General features: G+C 37.1%; 1 protein-coding gene across 1 annotated transcript; it reads left to right on the plus strand.

The window, feature by feature from the left end:
• Positions 1 to 212: 212 nt before the first annotated feature.
• Positions 213 to 1,127, plus strand: LOC113380874. Its single transcript, XM_026619938.1, has one exon. The coding sequence runs from the start codon at positions 213 to 215 to the stop codon at positions 1,125 to 1,127; it is 915 nt and encodes a 304-aa protein (XP_026475723.1).
• The last annotated feature ends 9,932 nt before the right edge of the window (positions 1,128 to 11,059 follow it).

Consider the following 11,059-nt stretch of genomic DNA (forward strand, 5'->3'; position numbering starts at 1 on the left):
ACCTAACCTAAATACATTTTATATCAGTGAGATGCTTATACTTGTTTTGTTATTATAAATTAAACTTATATACACGTTATTCAGTTCTTTTAATTATAAATATAAATTATATATAGACCCAACATCTATATAATTGGTGACCGCGACTGAGAAAACACGTGGCTGAATTCTGATCTTGATACTACAAGCGAAGGTATACTATATCATTAATAATGTCTTCACCCGCAAACACTGAAGCCTCACAAGATCTAAATCGATCGCTCATCGATTTTGACGAAACTCAAGTTCGCACGCCATGTGCGAGCAACTCCAACCAAGTGAACAATGATTTAAAAACGGAACAAATTTCAAACGTGGGCAGGCATACAATAACCCCGTTCATGGAAGATGCTCCTGATCTATGGTTCCTGTTGATTGAGACAGAGTTTCTTGGAGATAGGATCAAATCCGACCATGCGAAGTACACGGCGGTATTGCGTGCTCTGGACAGGTCCACTTTACACCTGGTAAGCGATGTGTTGCGAAATCCGCCAACCGAAAATAAATACAACACGTTGAAGAGCATAATCCTAGACCGAGTATCCGAGTCGAGGTCAAAGCAAGTAGACAAATTGTTAACAAACGTTGTCCTAGGTGACAAAAAGCCATCCCAGCTACTACGGGAAATGATTGACCTGGCTCGGAGTGAAATCTCGGAGGATATCATCCATAAACTTTGGTTGGACAGACTCCCACAACACATCCGGCCTCTACTGCTTGTATCGAAAAACATTGGGCTACAAGCCATTGGCGAGATGGCAGACAGGCTTGTAGATACTTGTGGACTGCCATCATCGGTGATGGCCACAGCGAGCAGAGCACCTGAACCAAGAAGTGACCGCACCCAAGAAATTCTGCTTGCCATGATGCAGAAACTAAATGCCTTGACGACAGAAGTGGAGAATTTAAAACATAGCAGAGAACATGACGAGAGAAGCAGGACCAGAAGTCACTCCAGGCACAGGAGAGGGAGATCAAAGACGCCGTCCAAATCACAGCTATGCTTTTACCATAGCAGGTTTGGAGAGAAGGCTACCAAATGCATAGAACCCTGTTTGGTTAAGACTCTCCTGAAGCCGGAAAACTAAAGTCACCATCAACACCAGGAGCAAGTAATGATGGTGATATTAATTCTGTCTGTCCAGAGCTCCGACTATGTGTGACAGACAGAAAAACACGGATAATTTTCTTATAGACTCTGGCTCCGTTCTCTCGATTCTTCCAGCTAGCAAGTTTGCAACCGGTCGTGCCAAGGAAGAGCATGTTCTGTATGCAGCCAATTCCAGCCGAATATCCACCTATGGAAAGCGGACTCTCGAGCTGGACCTTTCGCTGCGCAGACCCTTCACTTGGCAATTCACAGTAGCAGATGTGGCAACAGCCATAATCGGTGCAGACTTGCTAAGCTACTACAATCTACTAATAGACCTGAAAGGCAAAAGACTAATTGATTCAACGACAGGCTTAGCCTCTGATGGCAAAGTGCTGAAGACCCAGAACATTAACATTTCCACAATTAACCCACACCAACCTTTCAGGAGCTTACTAAACAAATATATAACAATCACTAGAACGCCACAGAGACTAACAATTAAACCATCTCCTTTCGCACACAGGATTCCCACAACAGGTCCACCAGTCGCTGCCCGGTTCAGGAAGATTTTTGGTGAGAAAGCATCAGCTGCAAAAGCCGAGATACAAAATCTCCTGAACAGTGGCATTTTGAGACCTTCAAGCAGTCCGTGGGCAAGTCCAATACATATGGTATCAAAAAAGGATGGATCTTATAGACTCTGTGGTGACTATAGAAAACTTAATTCAAGCACGCAACCAGACAAATATCCTCCTCCACTAATCAGTGATGTTTTTACAAACCTGCACAATAAAACAATTTTTTCAACAATAGATCTTGCAAAAGCGTATCATCAGGTGCCGATGCATGAAGAGGACATACAGAAGACTGCCATCATAACTCCATGGGGATTATATGAGTACCTCTGCATGCCTTTTGGACTGAAGAATGCCACTCAGACATTCCAGCGCTACATAAACCACATATTCCAAGACATTGACTTTGTGTTTATATATGTGGATGATATTCTGGTTATGTCTGAGAACATGGAGCAACACCATCGCCACCTGCAGATAGTTTTTGAGCGTTTGCAAGAACATTCTCTAACCATCAACACCAACAAATGCGTCCTAGGCAAGTCCCAAGTAGATTTTCTGGGTTACAAGCTCAGTGAGAAAGGCTATTCTCCAGCTACAGACCGGGTGGACAAGATTTTGAACTTCCCACAGCCAACAACAGTTCTGGAACTGCGTAGGTTTCTGGGAATGCTGAATTATTACAGGAAATCAGTCCCAAAAGCAGCCAAACTGCAAGCACCGCTGAACAGTTACCTACGTAGTTCAGTCAAGAAGGATAAAACCCCTATCACTTGGAACCCAGAATCTCTGCAAGCCTTTGAGGATGTAAAGAATGCTCTTGCAAACGCCGCTTTACTTCATTATCCAGCTGCTGCAACAAATATATGTTTGGTAACAGATGCGTCAACAACAGCCATTGGAGCCACTCTGGAGCAGGAAGAAAATGGTGCATGGCACCCTATAGGTTTCTACTCCAGAAAGCTCACATCCACAGAACAGAGGTATTCAACATATGATCGCGAGCTTTTAGGCATCTTTGCGGCCATAAAATATTTTGAATACCTGCTGGAAGGTAGGCATTTCATTATCAAGACAGACCACAAACCCATCACATATGCATTTCAGCAGAGACCTGAAAAGGCGTCAGACAGGCAGCGCCGGCAATTGGAATACATATCCCAGTTCTCTACTGAAATTGTGTATGTGAAAGGTGAAGAAAATGTAGTGGCAGATACATTATCAAGAATTAACACTATTGAAATGCCTACCAGACTGTCAGCTGAACAAATATGTATAGAGCAAAGCTTGGATCCAGAAATGCAGGAGCTGCTTGGTGGAGAAACTTCTCTCAAACTACACAAATTAACATTGGATGGTTTTCCGATCTATTGTATAATTGAGTCAAACTTTGTTAAACCTTATCTCCCACAGAGCCTCCGCAAAACTGCATTCGACGTAGTCCATGGTATTTCTCATCCAAGCATCAGGACTACATCCAGGGAAGTACGCAGCCGGTATGTTTGGCCTGGAATTGGAAAGGATGTTGCTACTTGGACTCGTCAATGCATATCCTGTCAAAAGTCCAAAATCCATAAACATAATCATTTCAATCCTTTGCACATCCCTATTCCTGATGAAAGATTCTCTCATATTCATATTGACATAATTTCCTTACCCAATACTAATGGTTTTCCTTACTGCTTAACAATTATTGACAGATTTACAAGATGGCCGGAAGCCATCCCACTGAGAGACATCACAGCTGAGACAGTCACGCAGGCATTGTTTACGTGCTGGATTTCCAGATTTGGTACACCAACTACAATAACATCAGACCAAGGCACGCAGTTTGAGTCGTCTCTCTTCAAGTCCTTGGCACAGGCAGTTGGTGCAAAGAAAGTACGTACGACAGCATACCACCCTCAAGCAAATGGATTAGTAGAACGTTGGCACAGAACCCTAAAAGCTGCACTGATGTGTTCTTCTGAACCGTGGATCAAGACACTACCCTACGTACTACTTGGTCTACGGAATTCATTCAAGGAAGACATCAAGACATCAGCAGCAGAGATGGTTTACGGAACCACACTGAGACTTCCAGGTGATTTTTTCAATACATCTAATAACTCACAGAATCCACAGGTCTTTCTAGAGAATCATCGCCGAATCATGTGTGCATTGAAACCAACTCCAACAGCCCACAAACAAATCCAAGATTTTCATTTGAAAGATATGGGCACATGCACACATGTATTCCTCAGAGCAGATCATGTACGAAAGCCCTTGGAACCACCTTACAGAGGACCCTATGAAATACTTGAGCGAGTTTCTGATAGGATTTACAAACTTCGCGTTAATGGGGCCGCAAAGAACTTCGCTGTTGAAAGGCTAAAACCAGCATATATAAATAAAACAGATGCAGATTACGAATCACTTTCTCAACCACTTCATACACATCCCTGGGAGTCATCAAAGGAACCTACAAAGAAAACAGCCAAAAAGAAAGTTGCGTTCAATATTTGACAACACACATTTAACCTTATTTCTATTCTGACAGATAGCTAACTTTCATCTTGGGGGGAGTGATATGGCGTCTCCCTACACCTAGCGGCGAGAGTAACAACCAGAAACGCCAATACCAACTTCATAGACACGTTGCGTGTGAAGAACGTCGCAAACTGTCAAGTTGGCGACGGCGCATCGTGCAACACTTGCGTGGGCTCGAGGGATGCGAAAAATGCAATCTCACCCTCTTGTGCATCAACCCTTGGAAGTGTGAAGATATAAACCTAACCTAAATACATTTTATATCAGTGAGATGCTTTATACTTGTTTTGTTATTATAAATTAAACTTATATACACGTTATTCAGTTCTTTTAATTATAAATATAAATTATATATAGACCCAACATCTATAGATCCTTGTCCAGGTTAACCGCTAGGCTCGAATATACACAATAGAATCGCCTTCTTGGAAAATTACCACTGCTCGTTCCGCGTCTCAAAATAGTGTGGATGAATCACTTTTCAAGTTTTAGTTTAATTTCTTATAGATAATATTGATAAAAGTTCTGTAATGCACTTAATTACTCGGTTTTAACACATTATTTTAGTTTTATTCGATGATTTGTTTTATTATTGTTGTATTTTATACTGGAGTACTATTTTATCATAGTTTTGGTTTTTATTTATTACAGTTATTAGTTATTGACTGATATTTGTAGAATAATTAATTATTATCTCGTTATTATTTAGGAAACGCGCCAATTTTATCACCACAATTTTGATATATTAACACTTAATTTGAATTCACTAGTTTAAGTTTGTTTTCACACAAACATTTTTTTATTATTTTATTATAGATTTCGGAGTAGGTATCGCAATTAGCTGCCACCAAATGAAGAGATATTAATTTTTTTACCTGATTCGGCCCTTATTGTGGGATATGGGTCGATTTATAAAAGTTTTATATAAATGGTACCAACATACAAGATTAAATTACCAACATATTTTAATGAAAATGTGTTAAACATAAAATATTATAATGAATACATAATAGTTCTTAACAATATATATGTTACGGTAAATGTGCACTCTCGGTGAATGTGCACATTCACCGGTAAATGTGCACATTCCCCAAAACGCTAGGTGAATGTGGCGTGTTCTCAAACAATCAAATTAAAACAATGGTGTACGTGCGTACTTGGATCGGTCTTATGAACATCTCGCGTATTTGACGCATGCGCAATAAAGACTATGCGCGAAATACGTCAAGCATGTTACAAATTTTGTACCAAAATGATGTTATGGTGATAAATGATTAATAACATTCTGTTGAAGATATGTTCATTTTGATCAAGATATATAATAGTAGTTGAATAGTAAAGTAGTGAATCGTGAATAGTGATAACTGAATAGTTAATAGTAAATAGTGAATAGATTTTAGCAAATAGGGAATCATTATTAGTAAATAGTGAATTAAGAATAGTTAAATAGGTAATAGTTAATGGTTAAATAGTTAATAGTTATTAATTAAATAGTTAATAGTTCATAGTTAATAGTTAATAAATAAATGATTAATTGGTCAATAGTAATAAATAATGGGTATTAATATGCATATGACTAAAATAATTAATATAAATATAAATATAAATATAAATATAAATATAAATATATGAATTAGTATTTCACCCGCACGTGCGCACGCGCGCTAGTTGAACTCACATTCGCCAAATGAGCCGGTAAATGTGCACATTCGCCGAAATATGCACATTTACCGTATACCATATATATATATATATATATATATATATATATATATATAATAATTTATTATAATAATAAATTGTTACTGCTTATTAATTTCTCATTTTGCTAAGTATATATTATTTTATAGAACTAGAAGAATGTTTGATATTACCTAATGGAGCAGTAGGAGTTCAAGATGGTGTTTGGACTGTTGAGAGAACAGCATTTTTAATAGAATGTTTTAAAAAATATAAGCCAAATGTTGGTTCATTAGAAATGAGAACAGTGAAGGCTATGTGGATTGTCATAAAAAATGACATGAATATTAAATTTGGCATTACATTTACTGAAGGCAATATTGAAAATCGTTGGAGAATACTTCAACGAAATTATAAAAAATATGTTGACAGTCAAGCTACTGATACGAATAATGATGTAAATATATAAAATAATTTTATAAATATTAACAAATATGTCTAATAGGACAAGGAAATTTCAATTTCCAGTATGCAGAAGAGTTTGATGAAATATATGGCAATAGCCACTGGATAATTTTTAAACCAGAACATCTGGTGTGACCGTCGCTGTAACATTGTAAAATATTATTACATATAACGGTCAGGAAAAAGTTTGTTAATCCTGTAAACAGGGACGATCCTGCCCAGGTTCGACGGTTCATACAATTAGGTTATAAAATATGTCAATAAAATGTCGGGCCTAAAATCCAAATGAATAGTGAGTCTAGCATAAACAGGCAAAGAATAAGGAGGTGTTTTGTAAAATAGTATATAGAATAAATTTAATGTGAATCTAAGAGAAGTTTCATTTTCTAACACAATCATCGTCGGGATTTCGCATTTCGTCGATTAATAAAAATTACAGTCCACTATCGAAGCATCAACAACGACGTCATGTAAATCGCTCCATTTGGTCATCTTCGACCCAAATTTTTAAAGTTGACTTTAATCAACGTTTTGAGCCACGCATTCAAGCTTTGGACAGACCAGTTATCAAGACAAAAGCTTTTTAGTACTGACTAATAAATGTATTTAAATAACTGAGTTTAAATTGAAAGTGATTGTGAAAGTGAAACTGTAAAAGTATTCAAAACTTTTCTTACAAATACACCTAATAATATTAAAATTGTTGTGTGCAGTGAATTAAGCATTAACAAAGTTATCGTTGTTGTAAACGCGTGTAATTTACGGTGAAATTAATGACGCTTTTGCTGCATTTGCTCGAATCCAATACTGATTCGAACCACCGCCGTAATCCAATACTGATACGATAGCGACGCCGGAAGCGACCAGCCTACTATTTTGAGGATTTCACCAGGAACGTGAAGCACCATCCGAGTAACAGTGATCTCTCCAGTACGAGTATTTTGGATCCACTCGAAGATACCGCCACGTTTTCCGTCAAATCAATACTACACCAGATAAGCCATAATTTTATTTTATTATATAAACCTGGACATATTATTGATTGAAATTGGATCTTGCTCTAAGATTTTGGGCCAATTTCGTTAATCCTTAGGTTATTAAATCTTATGAAATATTATATTAGTCATTATAAACATCACTAATTATTGGTTTATATATTTGTTAATTTATTTACACCACAACTTATGTTATTGATGTGTTAGACCCCATTTCTAATAATATTAAATTAGAATTGTTAAATAATCATTCGTCATTTGACACTCGAAGCGTACGGACGTGCCTAGCGCTAGCGTTGTTCACTCTTGTGACCTTTAGACTGACAGATACATAACCTTACCGCGTTTTGTGCTGACTTTGTTTGTCGTTCCTTTTTTGATTTGTGTATATTGTTGTCTACTTATTTTCTATTTATTGTATTACAAATATTTTCATTTTCCATCTGTGCAAAAAGTGAAAGTTTTTTCCAAGCCCTATTGTAGGCCCCTGCACTGACGGATATATAACCTCACCGAGTTTTGTGTTGAATTTGTTTGCTATTTGTGTTCAATTGAGTGAATTGTTATCTATATTTTGTCTATTTGATTTATTTTCTTTTTTCTCATTTTTTCTAGATAGTGGTTTGTACAATGGTTTTTACTAGAAGCCAAGTTTTCAATTCTAGTATTATCCAATTGGATGAATCAGTAGTCGGGTGCCCTGGCTGCAGGTTGAAGGACTCGTTGATTAACGATCTGAGAGAGCAACTGTCATCTTCTAAGGCCAGTGTAGATAGTCTTGAGCTCAGAATAAACAAAGCCAGTGGTGTGCTGGACATGATGAGCTCTGACGAAATCCCTGCTCGATTTTCTCACGATTTTGCTACCACGTGTAGTGAGATCTCAATCCTCCTACAAAGGCGGAATTTGGATATACAGGTAATTAGGGATGAATTTGCTAAGCTCATGTCCAGGTTGAAGCTCCTCAAGCATCGCGTTAGTAGTTCATTTAGCAATGATTGTCAAAAAAGTAAAGTACTCTTTTTATCCGATAGCCACGGAAGAGGGTGGGCTGAACACTTGAGGACTTTTCTTGGACCTCAGTTTAGTATTTTCAGCATAGTCAAGCCTGGTGCCCCAATCTCTGGGGTGGCGTGCGACATTAGACATCTTGTGTCGGATTATGGCGTGAACGACTATGTTGTTATATTGGCTGGGACGAATGACTCCGATTCCTCTTATGCTATTCAAGGTGCTTTGGAATCAATCCGTCATTCTTGTCGGAATACAAACCTGTGTGTTGTGACAATTCCCTACCGATATGATGATCCGGGTCTTAATGCTGCAATCTTTGATGCTAATCGTCTGATTTGCCGTAATTTAGGTTATGGCAAGTTTGATAATGTACGGGTGTTTGATGTCAATCGCCGCATTGGAGTGAGGGATTACACCAGTCATGGCTTGCACTTGCTTCTTAGAAGCAAAGTGAAGCTATCAAGGTTGTTAGCCAAAGCAATAATGCTTAGGGGCCCTAATCGGCCATGTTGTGGCTCGCTACCTTCAGAGCCAAGAAATTCCTCAGAGCAAAACAATTCCTTTCGGAATTAACAATAACTCATATCAATTTCTTCCCACGAATAGCATTTCTAATATAAACATTTTTTTTCAAAATATACAGAAATTATCGCCTAAATTAAATAAAATTGAAAATAATCACCAAAAACAAAAATTTTGATGTCTTGTGTTTTGCTGAACATTGGCTCAAAGAATCTGAACTTCAGTTGGTCAAACTAAAAGGTTTTCGTTTGCAGTCCTACTTCTGTCGACAAAATTTTGCTCATGGCGGTGTTTGTATTTTCACCTCAGATCGATATGCCTGTAAACCAATCTGGGCAATAATTAGTTGTGTTGAAAAAATATTTGAGTACTGTGCTATCCAAATATCTCTTGAGTATGGTCATATTTGTTTAATTTGTGTTTACCGATCCCCAGACCAAAATGGTTCCACATTTAATACTCTCCTGTACGATCTTCTAAATGAGCTGTCTAGTAAATACGATAAAATAATTTTATGCGGCGATTTTAATATCCATTTTAATAAAAAATACAAATTGTTAGATGATTTTAAGATCTTAATTCAATCATTTAATCTGAGCCAGACTATTCATACTCCAACTCGTGTAACTCCACAGTCGGCCTCATGTATCGACAATTTTTTTACTAATGTACAATTCATTGAATCCTCTGTCACAAACACCACTCTATCTGATCATTACGGTATATCCCTTGCGATTGCATCTAAGGCGAAACCATTCAACAATAAAATAAGTTATTCGAGAATTTTCGACTCAGCCAATAAGCTATGTTTCAAAGCCTTACTGGAAAAAGATAGCCTCGTATTTCAGGATAATAATGACGCTAATGCTTTATTTAATAATTTCATGTCATTCTTTCTATACAATTTTAATTTAGCTTTCCCTTCTTCAAAAAAATTCCAGGCCCCTAAACGGAATTTGCCCTGGTTCACTAAGGGCTTATGTATATCATTCAATAGATTAAAATTTCTAGAGCGTCTATCCAAACGGAATGGTACTTTATCGTTCCAAATTTACTTTTTAAAATATAGGCAAACGTTTAATGATTTAATTGATCTAGCAAAAATTAAATTCAACGAAGATTTAATACGGCACTCACTTGCTGCTCCCCTGTTTCGTATATTGTTAGAAATATTCATAGCTTTGTTTTATTTCCTGTCACAATTGAGGAACTTACAAGTACTTTTAAAGCTATTAAATCTTCCTATTCCGCGGGACCGGATGAAATTTCTACATGCATCATTAAAGAATTCTATCCCCTTTTTATTGATAACCTATTAATATGTATTAATAAATGCTTTGAGCTGGGAGTTTATCCAAACCATCTTAAGCACTCCAAAATCCGCCCTCTTCATAAAAAAGGCGATAAAAATATTGTGAGCAATTACAGACCTATTTCTCTTCTTAATTCTTTTGATAAGGTGTTTGAAAAAATTTTGCACGTCAGAATCTCTGGGTTCTTAAATAAATACAATATTTTGTTTCACAACCAACATGGTTTTCGGAAAAAACACTCTACATCGCACTCGGTTTTTAGCCTCATCCAAAATGTTATTAACTCATTTGAAGATGGAAGTTATTGTGTAGCCGTCTTTTGCGATCTCTCCAAAGCGTTCGACAGTATATCCCACAATATTCTCATTGATAAGTTAGAAATGTATGGTTTTCGTTCTAGCTCGCTTAAATTACTAAAATCTTATTTAACAAACAGAACTCAAAGCGTATATTTGGACAATAGCACCGGTGGTAAAGTTATATCCAGGAAATTAAACGTGAAAATGGGTGTCCCACAAGGATCAATTCTTGGACCGCTCCTATTTCTTCTTTACATTAACGACCTACCTAATTGCTCAAATCTTTGTGACTTTATTTTGTTCGCTGATGACACTTGTCTAACCATCAAAGCTAGAACATACGATGACCTCGTAACGAAATTGAACAGTGTCATGGATTCCGTTTCGAAATGGTTCAATATAAATAATCTTCTTTTAAACAACGACAAAACCCAAATTATTTCTTTCTGTACAGCGACGCGCGTAGCGAATGATATTTCCTCATTTACAATTAATAACTATTCATTTGACTCCTCTTCAGTATCTAAATTTCTTG

This window comes from Ctenocephalides felis, unplaced genomic scaffold (genome assembly GCF_003426905.1).
Source record: "Ctenocephalides felis isolate EL2017-DRISC unplaced genomic scaffold, ASM342690v1 CF-g0.4_SCAFFOLD_02438, whole genome shotgun sequence".
In the NCBI taxonomy this organism is placed as follows: domain Eukaryota; kingdom Metazoa; phylum Arthropoda; class Insecta; order Siphonaptera; family Pulicidae; genus Ctenocephalides; species Ctenocephalides felis.

Bases quoted from the DNA above. Each gene is read 5' to 3' on its own strand.
- LOC113380874 (XM_026619938.1), top strand. From the start codon at position 213: ATGTCTTCACCCGCAAACACTGAAGCCTCACAAGATCTAAATCGATCG.